The sequence below is a fragment of the Anabrus simplex genome, chromosome 7 (assembly GCF_040414725.1).
Source record: "Anabrus simplex isolate iqAnaSimp1 chromosome 7, ASM4041472v1, whole genome shotgun sequence".
Lineage (NCBI taxonomy): Eukaryota > Metazoa > Arthropoda > Insecta > Orthoptera > Tettigoniidae > Anabrus > Anabrus simplex.
The window spans coordinates 141,942,896-141,961,195 of NC_090271.1; the positions used below are offsets into that span (position 1 = coordinate 141,942,896).

Below are 18,300 nucleotides of genomic sequence, written 5' to 3' on the forward strand. Positions count from 1 at the left end.
GAAGAAGAAAAAATTCAATATGATATATCTAGACAGGTGGACCGATATCATTGTACAAATTATACAACCATCTGTAACTTAAAATGTGACAAATGTAGCATTAGAGTTGAGAGTTGGTCTCAAGTAATGGCCATCTCAGTTCAACTACCTTAAAGTTAAGGTTAATTTTTTTACTTTTCTCAACTTAGTATCCGTTCCCGCAATATCTTCTTTCACACTTTCGAGTGTTCATCAAAAGGTGTCTTTGACATCCTGAAGCAACTAATATAACTGGTCATCACATAAATAATCAAATAAATTATAGAGAAGTCCTTTTTCCAAATGATCTTTCAACATAGGATGCAAATGAAACCTGCGAGTTGGCCGTGCGCGTAGAGGCGCGCGGCTGTGAGCTTGCATCCGGGAGAGAGTGGGTTCGAATCCCACTGTCGGCAGCCCTGAAGATGGTTTTCCATGGTTTCCCATTTTCACAGCAGGCAAATGCTGGGGCTGTACCTTAATTAAGGCCATGGCCGCTTCCTTCCAACTCCTAGGCCTTTCCTATCCCATCGTCGCCATAAGACCTATCTGTGTCAGTGCAACGTAAAGCCCCTAGCAAAAAAAAAAAAAAAAAAAATGAAACCTACGTCACTCACTTTCCTTCTTTCCTTTTGACACTAACAAGAGGCAAGAAGAAGATGAAGGCCAGGGAAGGTGGCTAAGTAGCACAGTGGTCTACTGCTTGGCGATACGGAATTAATATGAGCTACTCTGTAGCCGATTCTGGTCGCCTGTTTTGAAGCGGCCTTGAAAGACACAATTCTCTGGGTTCTTATAATAATCTTGTGACTTCAAATAAATTTAAGAAATTAATATATATGGTGCTATTTTCTTTTCTTCTGATAGGCAATGCATTACATTGCATCGTCATGGCACTGTGTTTGAGAACTTAGAGTACAAAATTGTTTACGTAAAGCTGGATTTGAGGTAGTTCTGATGATTATTGTAGTAATATCATTGATGATAATGGCAATGCTCCTGATGACGGCGAATGGAGGAAATTGGAAGAGGAGGAATAATACGATGATTACGCAAATGTTGACGCTAAATTCATCGCTGCAGAAGCCATGACTGTCTCAGAGAGTGTTGAAGGCACACAAGGGGGGCTGAGTGAGCACTGTAATGATGACAAAGGCGACGACGATACCAAAGAGCTGCAGGATACTTCAGTGACCTTTAATGATGCCGTCAATGCTCTATTGACTATCGAACATTTTGTGATGTGGCATAATGTTTCTGAGGAAATAAGGGATAAATTGTATTGGTTTGAGAGCACTGTTCATGCCGTGGCTGCGACCAACAAAAAACAAACCAAAATAATGGATTAATTTATTCCGTAATGTGACTCTTTTCCCTCTCTTTGTATTTTATTTTTGTCTGGGTGCATTTATTTTGTGTTCATATTGTTTCATATTGCCTTTTATAATTTGGAATATAACCCAGCTTCATGTTTACATAATTTCAATTCTTTCTTCTTGAGGCGCCTTCTCCTAGCGGAGGTTGGCGGTCCACATAGCCAGCTCTGGACGTGATGTTGCAGCATGGAAAGCATCTTCTGAAGTGCAGTTGTGCCATCTTCGGATGTCCTTCAGCCATGAATTCTTCCTCCTGCCAACAGACCTTTTCCCCTGTATTTTACCTTCAATGATGAGTTGTAATAGCTGGTACTTCTCGCCTCTCATAATGTGACCTAGATATTGGGTTTTTCTTTTTTTAACAGTAAGTAATAGTTCTTTTTGTTTCTTCATGCGATGAAGGACTTTGTCATTTGAAATTTTCAGCACCCACGGTATTCGGAGTAAGCGGCGATATAGATACATTTCAAAAGCATCAATTCTTTGTTCTAGATTTTGGTCAAGGGTCCAGCTTTCACATCCAAAGAGAAAAATGGAGAATACATAGCACCGAATCATTCGCATTCTTAATTGCACACTTAGGTCCGATTTTGTAAATAGCTGTTTCATGCTAAAAAATTGCCTCCTGGCCTGTTCTATTCTAGATTTTATCTCCCTCTTGGAATCACATTCCTCATCTAGCACAGTACCCAAGTATTTGAAGGAGGATACTTGTTCAATCTTACTACCGTTTATTGACAGGGTTGCTGGAATTTTTCTTTTAGAGAAGACTACAACTTTGGTCTTGGAAGCGTTGACAAACAGGCCAAACTCTTCACTGCGCTGGACTAATTTGTCTATCATGCGTTGGAGCACAGGTAATTCATTTGCTATGACAACAGTATCATCTGCGTACCTGATATTGTTAATTGCCTGTCCATTTATAACTATCCCGCTGTTTTCCTCCAACAATACCTCCTTAAATATTGCCTCAGAATAAATGTTGAATAAGAGAGGTGACAGCACACAACCCTGACGAACACCTTTTCTGATTGTAGATGCTTCTGATGTTCTTTGGTAGATTTTGACATCTGCGGTTTGATTCCAGTACAGTGCGCTGATAATGCGTAAATCGCATTGGTCAGTACCAGTCGATCTTAATATCTCTATCATCTTTTCATGTTTCACAGAGTCAAAGGCTTTTTTGTAGTCAATAAAACAAGTATATACATCGACATTCATGTCTCTGCACCTCTGTACTAGTACATTTAAGGAGAAGAGTGCTTCACGTGTGCCGACCCCATTTCGGAAGCCAAACTGGGTCTGATCCATATAAGATTCACATTTCTTGTAAATCCGGGTGTGTATGATTCGCAGAAATATTTTGAGGACATGGGACATCAAACTAATCATACGGTAATCATCACACTGGGAGGAGTTCTGCTTCTTCGGTATTGGTATGAAAGTTGATCTCAGCCAGTCAGAAGGTATCTTTCCTGATGTATAGATGATGTTGAACAACGATGTTAGTAGACTGAGGCCGGTTGAGTCCTGTTCAGCTATAACTTAACAACTTCGGCGTAAATTCTGTCTGAACCAGTGGCTTTACCATTCTGAAGTTTAATGGCATTCAATACTTCACTCTTTGTTATTTCAGGACTGGCTTCATTGATTCTTTCGTCAGGTGGTGGAGGATCATCTCTGTCATCATTGAAGAGATATTCGACGTATTCCTTCCATCTTTTAAGTTTTTCTTCAACTCCTAAAATAATCTCATTGTTTGTGTTCCTTAATATTTGTCCGCATCGCTTCTTTCGTAGACCACTCAGCTCTTTCGCCTTTTTATATAGGTTAAAGTGATCATGCTTCTCCTGAAGTTCCTCGATTTCCTTGCATTTGTTAGACATCCAGGATTCCTTTGCTTCTCTGCATTTTCTACGTGTATCTTTGTGTAGATTTTTGTATTTAACGGGGTCTTTACCTTTATATTTCCTCCTTTCATTCATAAGCTCCAGGATTTCATCAGTCATCCAGTTTTGCTTTTTGCTGCTGTTGACGTATCCTATGTTATTTTCCTGGACTTGAGTTATGCTATCTCTTATAGAGTTCCATGTGGATTCTACTTCTATATGTTGAGACTCTTTTATTGCTTCCATCTTTTCTTCCAGAGCAGCACCAACACTAGTTCTGACATCAGAAGTGGCCAATTTTCTGATGTCTATACGTCTTGATGTTTTAGCACACCTTGTAGCGTTTCTAAAGCGTTGCATTTTAAAGTCCATTACTACTGGGTTGTGGTCACTGTTAATGTCGGCACCAGGATAGGTTTTTACTGATTTCACAAATTTCTTCAGCTCTTGTTTCACTAAAATAAAATCGATCTGATTTCTGACAGTCTTTTCTTCATTATCTGCAGGTGAAGTCCATGTGTATAGCCTCCTAGGGTGAAGTTTGAAAAAGGTATTAGAAACGAAAACTTCATGTTCTGTGCAAAACTGCACCAATTGTGAAGGAGTTACAGTGGCGGAAATTTGCTAGAAATTGACTGCACAGTTCGGTGATCAAACATTGTCAAGGACGCGTGTGTTTGCCTGGCATAAAACGTTCAAGAAAGGACGAGACGTGTGGAAAATCAGCAACACGATCGCCGTCCTTAGACCAGCATAACAGACTAGGCATTTTGCTGATTTTTGTTTGCATGAGCGACGCACAATCAATGCTGGTTACTACTGCAAGCTGTTGAACAAGGCGAGGGTTGCATATCGCTGCAAAAGACGAGACCAACCAATTCGACAGGTCGTCCTCTTCCACAACATTGTGCGGCCCCATACTGCAGCTCTGTCTCCAAGCTACAGGAATTGCACTGGACTGCACTTGATCATCCTCCTTACTGCCTGGACTTATCCCCCTGCGATTTCCATTTGTTTGGACCGCTTAAAGAAGCTCTAGGAGGGCAATGATTTGAAGATGACGAGAGTGTGGAAGACTTCACGTGCAACTGGCTGTTGACACGACCCTATTCTTTTTACGCTGGGAAAAATGCATTTCCAAAGCAGGAAACTCTGTGGAAAAATAAATTGTACTTGCCTTGTGTTTTTCAATAAATGAATTTAAATAAAAAATAAAACCCTATTTATATTTGATCCCCCCTCGTATCCAGTGTAACCCTATTGGTCCTGCTGCCTTTATCATCTCTGTAGCCACCTCATCTGCACCTGATGCTTTGCCACTTTTCATTTTCTTTATAGCTCCTTCTATTTCTGATGCTATCTTCATTTTGGTTTTCTTCCACCATTTCTTCTTCATGTTCTTCCTTTTATTCCAGTTCTTTGAATTTGATATTGAGTAATTTAGCAAAATACTCTTCCCATTGCTGGAGAATATCTTGTCTTTATGTCAAAATTTGTCCTGTATCATTTCTTGCAAATTTTGTATCTTCTCTTTTGTTTCATTTGCCTTTAACTAATCCATACAACACTTTCTTACTTTCTTTAATTGTAATGGTGGTGAAAATAGTGTATTGTTTCCCAACCACTGGCCCTAAATTTTGTCACATATTCTGAACAATGTATCTAGTATAGTGTGTTTGACAAAAAGAGACTCTTCCCACTCTTCTTTTCAAATGGTTGAGGGGAAAGGAACTGAAATTCATAGTTCCAAAATTTGATTATCGTCACCCCATGGCTCCAGTGCTGGTAAGTTGTGTATGTCTTCGAAAGTAAATTTCTGTTATGGTCAACGTAATTTTGTGAGATGGCATAGGTAAGTCCACGGCCCGAGGCATGTAGGACAAGCATTTATTACACTTCCTGTAGCTGCAAAAGTGTTTTGAAGGCCATTCATCCTCAACCTCTACTTCTAAACTGTCATAAAATTTAAGCGGGAAATGTTTCTCTATTCGTCAAACACATTGTAGACTTACCTTATTATTACTACTTATTAATTAGGCTATTACTAATTATTAATTACTACTTATTAATCTTTGTGGTAATGGTGCTGGGTGTTGTTTTAAGGGATAAAACAAGAATAAATCCTTTTAATCAATAGGAGGATGTAAGTTATGAAATACATATGTGAGTATGAAGAGGAAGGATGTTGTGTGTGAATGATTCAGATTATACATTACTGGAAAAAAATGCTACATCCTCAAGGACTATGTTCATTAGCCCCGGGATATATGATTTGCATACACAGGGGGTTGTTGTGTTAGGGATTCATTCGTCACAGATATCGGCGATCAGATGGTGCTCAGGAGGTCTGTCCGTATACACTCTGTTTTGACTGCGGGCAGTAACTGTGCTGAGGTTAGATGTGAAGGTGGTGATTGGTGGTGATTACTGTTTTATGACGAAGTACAACTAGGCAACCATCCTCTATATAACACTAATCGGAGAGAAAAATTCAAGGGGTCCGACACTTCGAAAAATGAAGGTATCGACCAAAGAAAGACAAGGGCCACGGAAGGCATGAAAATGAAAGACTCCCTTGGCCTCCATACGTAATACTGTCAGGGTCGGAAAAGAACAAGAGTTGACCAAGGGAGGTCGAATAGGATAGATGAAAGTGAGGAGCCTGGTGCAAGTAAATGGAAGCATTGCCAGGACTCAGCTAAGGGCCCCGTGATTGCCAACCCATGCTCCTAAGTTCAGAGGCCCTGGGGCCCCTTTTAGTCACCTCTTAGGACAGGCAGGGTATGCCGTGGGTGTTATTCTACCGCCCCCACCCATGGGGAATTAAGAGGTGAACAGTGTTTGCAACATTCATTCTAGGATACAACCATGGTCCTCTGACGAGTATGTGCTGCTGTTGAACAACTGCAGCTATTTGAACGTGGTCGCATCGTGGGCCTGCGGGAAGCTGGATGGATGTATCGACAGACTGCTGCACATGTTGGGCACAGTGTATCGGTGATGTGTCGCTGCTTTCAGCAGTCATGTGGAACATTCCTACATCCGTAGATCAGGCTGTGGATGTCCACGTAGTACAGATACACGTCAAGATCGACTAATGGTGTGAGCAGTAGTGGCCAACCGAACGCCATCCAGGAATGAAGTCCGGTCACATGTTGCTCCTGCTGTGTCACCAAGGACCATTGGAAAACGTCTGCTTGCAGCAGGATTACAAGCACGTGTGCCTCTGGCCAGGCTGACACCTCGACACCACCAAGCACGGCTACTCTGGTGTCGTGAGGAAGTCGATTGGAGAGTGGAATGGTGCTCTGTTGTCGTCTGTGAGGAGAGTAGGTTCTGTTTGTATGCAAGTGATGGACATACACGTCCACAGCATAGAGCTGGTGAGCGCCCTATTCCAGAGTGCATTCGCCCATGACACCCAGGTCCCAGGGCCATCAGTTACAGTTAGTGTTTCTGCAGGGTAAAGTAACCAGTGCCCACTACATTGTACAGGTTGTTGTCCCCGTGCTACTGTCATTTCTTCGACAGGAAGGTGATGCACCTTTTCAGCAGGACAGTGTCTGTCCACTTGCTGTAATGCACCGTTCTGTATGTGGTGTACAACAGCTGTCCTGGCCAGCAAGATGCCAATTGAACACATATGGGACATGATGAAGTGGGAACTTATGCATTTTCCAGGGTCTGCAAAAACCATTGCCAAATGGCATCAGAAGATGCAAGGTGCTTGGGACAATTTATCGCAGGATGCCATTTGGCTCCTTTATGATCGTTTGCATGTACGAATACACGCCTGCACTGCTGCCAGAGGGGGTACACTTTGTATTGATGAAACTGGGCACCCATTACTGTGATGTGCGTTTCATTTGGTCTGAATTTGTAATCATACAGAGGAGTCCAGAAAAATGTAGACACTTTTTTATAGTTAATATCCGTGGAACAAAACGACATATCGTTGCAATTTTTGCGCTGTAGCGTAGTCCCCTGTTTTATCAAAAGATGATGGTCACGTGAATGGCGCAACAATCTTGGCGCGCGTTTTCTAGCAGATGACTGTAGCAATCAATGAAGTAAGATGGTTGTTTGAGCAACGCAAGGCCGTATTGAACAAAAACATGATGGAGGTATAATGGCAATGGCATAATGTGTACGAAACTCAGCCACCAACATGTACAACAATTTATCGTATTCGGCATAAATTTGAAGCTGACGGTACTGTTAAGGATGTGCATAAGAAAGTCTGGCTGACCAAAAACATCAACAAGTCAAGCTTCAACCGCTGCTGTGCTGCAACATTTTACTAGGTCTCATAAAAAATCTGTGAATTAGGGTACATATGAAAGTGGGGTAAGCCGATCAAGTGTATGGCGAATTCTGAAGGCTGCAAAGTGGAAAGTGTACATTCCAAGATCACTACATATTATGAACGAGAACGACCCGGTTCGAAAGATGGAGTACTGCGAGTGGTTTGAAGGTATGCTTTGCGAGGATGAACGTTTTGCAGGGATGGTTATCTGGTCTGACGAGACGCAATTCAGACTGAATGGTATTGTAAACCGCCACAACTGTGTGTACTGGGCTTCTGAAAATGCTCATGTTCACATGGACAAACATGTTAATCTACCCGGTGTTAATGTGTGGTGTGGTCTGCCATCGCGCAGTTTGATTGGCCCATTCTTCTTCGAAGCTACCGTGACTGGTGAGGCATATCTTCATATACTGCAAACATCGATTTTACCTGTCATCTGAGAGGTGTTTAGAAATGAAAGATTTTACCTTCAACAAGATGAACCTCACTACCACAGAGATTTCAGAGCCTGCTTTGATGAAAATCTACCTGGACAATGGATAGGTCGAAGAGGAGCTGTTGGGTGCCCACCATGGTCTCCACCCTTGCACCTCTTGACTTCTACCTATGGAGGACGTTGAAAAATGTTTTTCGACAGAAGTCAGCTACACTGAACGAGGTACGAGAAACCATCAAGGCGTCCTATGCGGCTATCACACCAGCAACACTGACAGCCGTAGTTCTCTCAGCATTTCAGCGGCCTCAACGTTGTTTGGTTGCTATTGGGGGTCACTTTGAACACACAAAATAACCTTCACCCCGTGCAAGAATTGTAACAGTATGTGATTTTGTTCCATTGATATTGACTATCAGAGTGTCTACATTTTTTTGGACCCCTCTGTATACTCTTGCAATGATGAACTACCTCTGACATCACTGGTGAATGAAATGACGCTGTCCTTGAGGAAGTTGCATGGTGTTTTTTTTTCCCCAGCAGTGTAGTTATGGTGTACAGTATTTTGCCCTCCTGTTTATAAAATTAATCAAGCTTCTTCGTTGTTTTCTTTCAGAATTGTTTTGATTTTCCTACTGACTCAGGTTATGAAGTTTCTCAGGAAGCCAAAGATTTAATGAAGAGACTTATTTGCAGTTCGGATTATAGGTTAGGACAGAATGGCATCGATGATTTTAAGGTATTGTGATTTTGATGCATTTTTATTATTATTATTATTATTATTATTATTATTATTATTATTATTATTATTATTATTAACTTTATTGGCCACGTTGGACCACTTGAGTCTTCCATGTAGGCCTACACTTTTTCTTTGAAGGTTGTACTATTTGATTCTTCTTATCTGCCCAGTACTTCTTCATTCGTTCTGATTGCAATGTTCTTAATTCTTCTGAAATCTCTACAGGCATTTTAATATAGTTTTTTATAATCATTGTTTACTATTGAAAAAATAAAACATTATTTAAACTTAACTATTACAAAAATTCTTAAAAAGAAGTTTCGAACTTTTCAGTACAGCTCTCATCATTGCATAAAAGACAACTGATTACTTAGACTGGGGAATTTGTATAAAAAATCGAACACGAATGGGATAAGCACAGTGACAGATCAGTGTGGGGAAATGGAAAAAGAGAAAGAAGATTCAAGGACAAACTTGTAAAGAGAAAGGGACAAGGACAAACTCCACATGAGGCTCCTAGTTCCAAAAGTCGACATTGACATTTTTTTACAAAATACGTATTTTGCTTCTTTCATATTCTTCTTGGAGAAATGCATCAAACGAATAGTGTAAGATGTTCCAGAACACAATATTTCTGGTTAAAAGTCAATATTAATTTTGACTTTATTTCCAAAATTTGACAACTGCTTTGCTAATTCCATAATCATTTTCCATCAGGAAGTTGATGTAAGTTCCCAAATGTAATACTTTTTTTTTTTTTTGGTAAGAAAAAAGTGGCAATTCTCACCCAATCTTCTTCATAAACTGAATCTCACACTTTGTTCATATCTCCAGATATACCATCATCTTCTCTTCCAAAGGTACTGATTTTATTAATGCCACCACCACCACCGCCGCCGCCACCACCATCACCACCAATGTCCCACTCCAGTCGCCCAGGTGTGGTTAACAAGCCGCCTCCACTCCTTTCTGTCCTTCCACTTTACCTGCACCATTACTTCCGCCACATCCAATCCAGCTTCTCTAATGTCCTTCCAAATCTGATCCATCCACCTTCTTCTCAGTATTCCAACCGGTCTCTTTCTCTTCTCTTTTCAATTCCCTTCATGCTACCCGTTCCTTTCCCATTCTTTTTACATGTCCGAACCATCTCAGTCTTGCTTTCTGTTTCTGTACTAATGGTTCTATATTTAGCTCTTCTCTGATTTTAATATTTTGAATTCTCTCTCTTCTTGTCTTTTTAACTGACGGTCTTAAAAATTTCCTTTCTACTGCTTGGATCTCACTATCTTGGCTCTTACTAGTTACTAGCGTTTCTAGTCCGTATGTTACAGTTGGTATGAAATACTGTTTATATAATGTTAATTTCGTTCTCTTGGGTACTTTGTCGTCCCATAAAAGCTCTCTGACTTGATGATAAAATGTTGTACCTTTACTTAGTCTGTTATTAATTTCAGGGTTGACTTCATTACTTCCATTAATAATGCTACCCAGATATGTAAACTGTTCGACATTCTCTAACCGTTCTCTGTCTATGTTCACTTGGCTTCTTTTTTTCTCTTTTCCACAGTGCATGACTACAGTTTTCTTTTTACTAATTACCATTCCAAACTCCTTCAGATTTTCATTCCAAATGTCCAGTCTCCTTTGTACTTCCTTTTCTCACATTCCCCAAATCACCGCATCATCTGCAAATATCAAAGCATTCACTTCCTCACTACTGATACTCTGTTTTACATTTTTTATGATTTCATCCATCAGTATAATAAACAATAATGGCGACAGTGCACTTCCTTGCTATAGACCTTTTCTTAATGAAATGTTTCAGTCACCACTCCCCATCGTACACTGCTTTTACTTCCATGATACAACATTTTTATCTTGTTAATTAATGATATTGGTACATTCCTTTTCAGTAGGCATTCCCTAGATGTTTTCTCTTAACTGAATCATAAGCTTTTTCCAAATCCAAAAATACAAATTATGATTGCCTTGTTCCTTTCCAGAAGTTTTTTCATTATCGTTTGCTATATTAAAAAAAAATTCACTTCCATCTGTTTTTCTGGTCCTAAACTTGTAAAATCATGGTACACCTTACAACCTAGTATTTTATTTTTCTGTGTTAATGTCCAAAAGTCATGTCCATTATGGTCAGAATTGTTTCTCTCTTGAACTGTAGTAAATATATTGGTAATTGCAATGTTTTTTTCATATTCACTTGATTCTTTGTTCTCATGTTCAGGATATACTTCAAAATAATCATCATGCTTTCTTTTATTGCGCACTGGTACAATATAATTATTTTATTCATTTCACTTCTCTAACTTGAGAACCACGTGAATCCCTTGTTCCTACTAAATAACTACGAAAATAACTATGAACTTGCTTGTCTCGGTAGCTTTTCACTTTATTTATAAACAACAAAAGTAGTTAAAAACATTTAAGCTGATGAACCCACTGCTATACTGGGGTGAAATGCTGGTAATTTCATGATTGAAAAGGCCTAAGAGCTTTTATGTTTTTAACATTTGCAATTGATGAGTAAGTAAGTAAAGCCTTTATTTTTCTTCCAGATCTACAGCGATGAGGCCTTATTGATCCATTAAGGGAGAAAAATAATAGTGCCCAACCTAGACAGCTTAAAATACTATACACATAGAATAATGCTCGTATAGTAAACATAGCTAACACCAAATGTGGAAAAACAAAGTTGCTGGAAATAATAATAATCAAATGTCCATGAGTCAATGTTATCTTTTCAGATATGAACAAAACCTCAAAAAATCTCAATATTGCTATTAAGACCAGGGATAAATGAAAGCTAGTAGTACTGAAAATAATAATATTAAAATGTAAAAACTCAATATTGCTATTAAGAAAAGGGATAAAACAAAGACTAAAAGAACTATTGCAACAGGGTAATTCCATCTATAGACTGTATGGCATTATTGGCAATGTGAAGCTAAAACTGGCAACATATAACTGAGCAGAGTACAGTGCTGTGTCGGGCTGAGTCTGCACTAGACCACTGACTGTTCCACTTCCGGCCGGGTTCGCACTCAGCACATTCTCTCTTAGACACTGACCTTTCTTATATTCTACTTATATTGCTAACCTGACTACGTGTTATCTCCACCGTAGTGCCGATGTGCAGTTATTACACTTCACATTTCTTTCTTGTTGATCACTCTTCAACCTCTATTAATTCACTATATTTGTTAACTTTAGAACCCATGCAACTCACCACCTTAAATGAAGCCATGTTCACTCACTGATAACTGGGATAACTAGGACCCCAGCTCATAAACCAACCGTCACCAGATATTATCTTTCTCCTTATCATCTGACCAATTTATCACACCCTCTTCCTCATTCACTACACACTTGACCACCTGGAAACTTCTCTTCTATCACACCCGTCGTTTACTCGCTCTTAACAAAGTTATGAATAACACGCACACACTCCACTCTTATCGTGTATATAGCCATTTACTTCTCACTACACATTAACTTTTTGCTTCTTGTCACAATGCCTTCGTCTACTCTGTTCTTTTTGCCCCATAACTCTCTTAGGCTCAGACTTCTCCCTCTCACTAGGGCACCTCTTGCTTCTTCTTCTTCTTGCTTCCCAGACGTGTTTTCACTTCGTTTGCTTACTCTTGTTACGTCTTGTGTTTCTACTCACACAATCTCTCCCTGTATCCTTCTATCTTCTCTCCCACTGGCCTCCGTCCTGGACTCCTTCGTTAATGCCCAGGTCTCCCTGGTTTCCTTCCTTATCACATTCCTCATCTCTGCCATTACTTCCCTGTTCGCTATGGTTAACAAATCTATCAAGTTACTTCCTTCATGCTGCGAGCTTGGTTCCTTTACCTTACTATCCTTGTTTCTTTCTTTGCCCCCCTGTCCTTCATCCCCCACTTTACAGTCTCTGGCTTGTCTTTCCTCCACTCTCTTTCCCACTACTACTTCGTCATTCCTGTCATCTTCCATTTCTCGTAATTTCTTCGCATTCCATGTTCTAGTCCAAATACCGTTGGTCACTACTAATTTTTGACCCTTAATATGAGCTCTTAACCCCTGTAATTTAGCCCTGGCCAAATGTTTCTTCAGAGTGTTTATGTTCTTTACCCCTTCTCTACCAATGTCTTCTTTAATCCAAATTTTTGTACTCCGTATGTTATCTGCACTTCTTCTCACTACTTCCGCCATCAAGGTGGAGAATAGCTTCAGTTTGATCGGTCTATCACCCCGTTTTTTACCTATCCTTTCTACATCATCAATATCGACTTCGCTAAAATTAATTCTCATCATTTTCTGGATGACTTCCACAACTTTGTATGTTGTCAGTACTTTATCTTCTGCTTTATCTTCCGGTACTCCATATATGAATAGGCATTTCTTCCTCCGTTCTCGGTTACAGTCTTCAATTTCCGCTCGCAACTTCACCACCTCTCCTTCCATCTCCCTTATTTTTGACTTGAGTGATATGATTTCTCTCTCGTTGGTTTCTACTCTACTCATTATCTCGTCTGTTTTTCCCTGTATCCCCCGCCTTATATGCTCAAGTTCTTTCATTTGCTCTTTCATCATATTCTTAATCTGCTCAAACGGGCATACTTCTTCCACCACTTCTTTCACCACTTTTCTAATGATCTCCACGTCTTCCCAGTTCATGTTGCCACTAGAAGTCGGGCCAGGGTTTACCTCTACTCCTCCTATAACTAGTAATATCATAATCACCACTGCCGCCAATATCATCTCGTCCATCATTCTTGTTTCCATTATACTTCCTTTATTTCTAGCTATCTCCTTTTTCCCTTTCATCTGCCATCTTCCAATAGCCACACGATATTGATCCACGCCAATCATCTTCCTCTTCCCTCTCGAATTACTTTACTGGCAACCGTTCACATTCCACGCCGGCTCTCCTGACAACTCCACACAATACGTCTGTCACCGAACGCTGACTAGGTTAGACTCCTGCAATTGATGAAATTAAATTATGGTTTCCTTCTTGGAAATTAATTTTGGAAGTAGTTGAATTTAAACATACATTAAGCCCAGATTACGTGTGATGGTTAGCTATTGACTAGTTGTTTGCTGTTATATTGGTATTATCGGCACTTGGTGCAATACGGATACCGTTAGATTGTCCTTGACAAGAAAAGTTTGTTTGTGGAAGGGTGAGGAAACCAATATCCCTTACTCAATTGTATATCAGTTGCCAAAAATGTGGAAAGGTAAGAACGAGCATGATGACGATTATTTTTTCTTTTAATTTAACTTCGAACTGACGATACAAAATTGTTAATAGGACAGAAATTTTAATTTTAGAGCGGCAGTTTACATAAACTTCAACCATGTGCTCGTACGCATTATATCTATTGAAATGTAATGAAAGTGGACAAACAAGCTTAATTTTAAGCCATAAGACAACACTTCATAGAAAATGTGATTAGGAATATTTCGAATAATGTCTAATACTTTCTTTCTGTACAGAAAATGATGCCGGTACTGTGTACTGTTGCGTACTGACACAGATAAAGCACTGGTAGTACTTAACACTGTTTGCACTAATTTCATTCTTATTGTTCCCACCAAGAAAAGAATAATAAATAATAAAGAGTTCATAAAATAAGGGCAAAAGTGTTTTCTGATCTATGTAATGAAGAAAATAATGGATTGATAGTAAGTGTTTAGAGCCAAAAAAATTACCTCTACCAAATGTACCAGACCAAACACATATCATCATCTGGGTATCCTTCCAGCGGGCCGGATAGGACTTTTGTGGACGATATGCCTCCATCGGTCCTCTAGTTTTTGTGTGAACATCTCCCAACTCTTATCCTTCTCTTCCTTCACAATTCTCTTCACTAATAATTTCTTATCTCTATATATTTGTTCGAGGTTTGCTGTCATCTTGTGGTAAGACACCTTGAATTTGTTTTTGCTTCTCAACATCTTTGTTTCTTTGCCATATTTTTCTTTAATAGCTTCTCTTACTTTTTCACTCCACCAACTGGTCTCTTTCTTCTTTCTTCCTCCTCCTGTTTTGCCACATACTTCTGCTGCACAACTCACTAATGTTGTTTTAAACAGGTTCCATCCGGTGAGTTGGCCGTGCGGTTAGGGGCGTGTGACTGTGAGCTTGCATCCGGGAGATAGTGGGTTTGAATCCCACTGTCGGCAGCCCTGAAGATGGTTTTCCGTGGTTTCCCATTTTCACACCAGGCAAATGCTGCAGCTGTACCTTAATTAAGGCCACGGCCGCTTCCTTCCCACTCCCAGGCCTTTTCTATCCCATCGTCGCCATAAGACCTATCTGTGTCGGTGCGTCGTAAAGCCACTAACAAGAAAAGCTGTCCTCCTGTGCACTTTGTGTTTCATTCTTTGGTACCTTTTCCATTATTAACTCTTGAAAAGCTTTTTTATTTGCCTCATCTTTCAATTTTCAATCTTTTATTCTTTGTATTTTCTGTGTACTTGGTGTTGGCACAACTTTATAGTTCAAGCCAGTTATTAGTAGCCTGTGATCGCTGTCTAAACATTCACTGGGAATAACTCTCACATCTCTCACGCCTTCTCCACTTTTTCTATCTGTTATTACATAATCAATGACTGTTTTAGTTCTTCCATCCCAGCTGTATCTGGTTATTTTATGGCTGTCTTGTTTCTTGAAGAAGGGGTTCTTTTACTATGTTATTTCTGGCACAGAAATCTGGGACATTTTCTCCTTCAGCATTCCTTCCCCTATATCCAAAGAGTCCCATTACTTCTCCATAGGCTGTTCTATCTACTCCAACTTGAGCATTTAGATCCCCTATAATTCCGCCTGTTGCCATTTCTTGATGGATTCAATATTTTTGTATCCGTCTCTTGGCACAGGCCAGAGCAAAGTGTAGCTTCCACTGAAGTCCCTGTCTCATCCGTGGCTGTGACAAAATGGAAGCTGCTGGGGGTATTGGTGGTGCTGAGTAATGACATTTGGAGCACAACTAGTCTCAAGTGTTAATGAAAGGTGTTGCTCATAGGATCAGTCTAGCTGCAGTAGCACCTTCTTGTCCAGTGAGGAAAGCAATGGCATACTACCTCACTCCTCATCTTACCTAGTACACCATATTTGGGCTCTGCCATTGGTTTTTGCAATTTCCCTATAACTGCTTAGCCTTTGGTGGTGCTATTTGAGTATCCAACCAGCCTCTGGGCTGATCACCTAACACACAGATTATCATAATACCGTATTTAAGCGAGTAATCCCCGCCACAGAATAATGCCCGCACCCTAACTTTAGGAAGGCTGATTTTGAAAAAAAAAAAAAAAAAAAAAAATGCCAACAATGTCTCAAATAAAACCCACATCCCAATTTTGTACCTCAATTTTTTAAAAAAATATGCAGGTATTATTCGCATAAATACAGTATTATCCTCTTGTACAGGGTCCTCCAAATTCTCAAGGAACTCCTGCTTTTCGTCATCATTACATCCTGTCTGCAGAGCGTATACTTGGATTATTGTGAGACTGTTACTGCCAAGTTTTACTCTGGCTTTGATCATTCTTTCATTTATACATGTGACTAGCTGATGTACCCGTGCTTCACTGCGGAATTCTACATTGTATACAGAATTCTAGGCTAGGTAGTGTACACGTTGTGAGCAGGATTTAAATTGCATAGCTCTTAAAGTTACCCTAGAAACGCGATGGGGAAGTCACCAAACGTCTTTTCTCATATGAAGACTGTGGTAGGGAATTTTCATTGAAATGATAGGCCCGCTTGCCTACCATCAGTCACCACCAGGTTGGGGAGTTTTCATTATAATGTCAGACACTCACTCTCCACCAGCCATTTTACATCCTTAGAAAGACTGTTTTAGTGGTTTTTCCAACTGAAATGAACATACGTCATTGCAATGACGTCAGTAGGAATGGCGCGATTAAAAGCAATACTTTCATATGAAATACTCCATCAAATGAAAGACCACACACTTTCTCACTTTTAACGAACAGTACTATGCCGGAATTCCAGTGCTGGAATGACCAAGTCGCAGACAGTTCTGATCAGTGAACACTCTTCGTCTTTTTTCTGTGGTGCGGTGGGGAGTGGGGGGGAGGCAAATAGTGGAGAGTCCCAGGGCAAAAACTATGCCTTTTTACTAATCTGTTTCCGAGGAGTACCCGATGAGTCGGAAAATTTCAATTCACTACAATGGCAACGGAAAAACCTATCTGATTTGGAGGCAATTTTTTCCTCCAAGTCAGAGGAGAAGCCCCCTCTTCACTGCTAATTTCGAATTAAATGAATGTAGAATTTAATAAAAGTGAAGAGGAAGAAGCTTTTCTTAAGAAACGGCTCTTTTCATTGTTGACTTTTGAGTTATTTAGTGAATTGTGGTGCTATAATTAAAATAGGCTTAAAACTCCGCCATTGCCGGTCCCAAGCCCGGGGCCCCATCTTGCAAGTGATGGGGAAGGAGGAGAGGGAGGAGTAACAACCTCGTAAAAAAACCTGGGTCCATCTGGCTCCGGATGGTAGCACCCTGTAAGGGCCCCTGCCTAGGGTTACAGGTGAAACCTGGTCAACGGTCTCGAAGGCGGATGAGGAATTTAATGTCCCAACGGTGGAGAGAGCGGAAGAACCTAGTGGAGTAAAGCACGAATAAAAAATCATTTCGGACTAACAATCCGATCTTATCTTGGAATTAATTTCCTACCTTGTACAATGTACAATTTCAATTGCAAAATGGAAAGTCCGCTGAATGAAAGCACTACCCCAGGTGGTAGCTCGGAAGAGAAATCCACCATTGCGTTATGCAATGCATCGGGACCTAGGGTTCTGGGGAGTCCCAACATCTGCAATAAGGGTGAGTCGGAGCATCCTTGGAATCCTTTCAGACTTAAATTTAAGAGGAAATTCTTTGCAGGCACTCTTAATGTAAATTCCTTGCTAAAAACCGGCAAACAGAAAGAACTGGAAATTTTCTTAGATAGACATGAAATCCAGATCTTAGCAGCTCAAGAGACACGGTTTATGGATGAGAATGTAACAGAAACCAAAAATTATAGAATCTTTAAAGGTAAACCAGCAATCAAAATTATGAAAGGAATGCCACTACTAGGTACCGCCTTTTATGTCCATAAAGCAATAGTTGATAATGTTATGGAATTTAAATCTAGTTCAGAAAGGTTATCTCTTCTCACACTTAAATGCAAGAACAAAAAGTATACATTTGTTAACTGTCATGCACCAATAAATGAAGATAATAGCAAGAACCCAAGTAAAACTGTAGAATTCTGGAGTCTTCTAGATGATGAAATGTCAAAAATTCCAAAATCAAATGTTATTATTCTACTCGGTGATTTTAATGCACAGATAGGCAAAGAAAAAGTTTTCAGCAAAACAGTAGGGGCATATCCGGCACACAAAAGAACAAACAAAAATGGCATGAGACTAATTAATCTCTGTAAATCCTTTCACCTAAAATTAATGTCGACCTTCTTCAAGAAACTTCCAAGAAAGGCTAAAACATGGGTGT

General features: G+C 39.9%; 1 protein-coding gene across 8 annotated transcripts in view; it reads left to right on the forward strand.

Moving 5' to 3' along the window:
* Positions 1-18,300, forward strand: part of gek (serine/threonine-protein kinase gek) — a 736,940-nt gene that overhangs the window by 149,259 nt on the left and 569,381 nt on the right. For 6 of the 8 annotated variants that reach the window (XM_067151353.2, XM_067151356.2, XM_067151355.2 and 3 more), the window contains one exon: positions 8,642-8,764. The exons of the other annotated variants lie outside the window; for them this stretch is intronic. In XM_067151353.2, the coding sequence (XP_067007454.2) occupies positions 8,642-8,764 (123 nt within the window). The remainder of the gene's footprint in view (positions 1-8,641; positions 8,765-18,300) is intronic. 8 annotated transcript variants of the gene reach the window in all.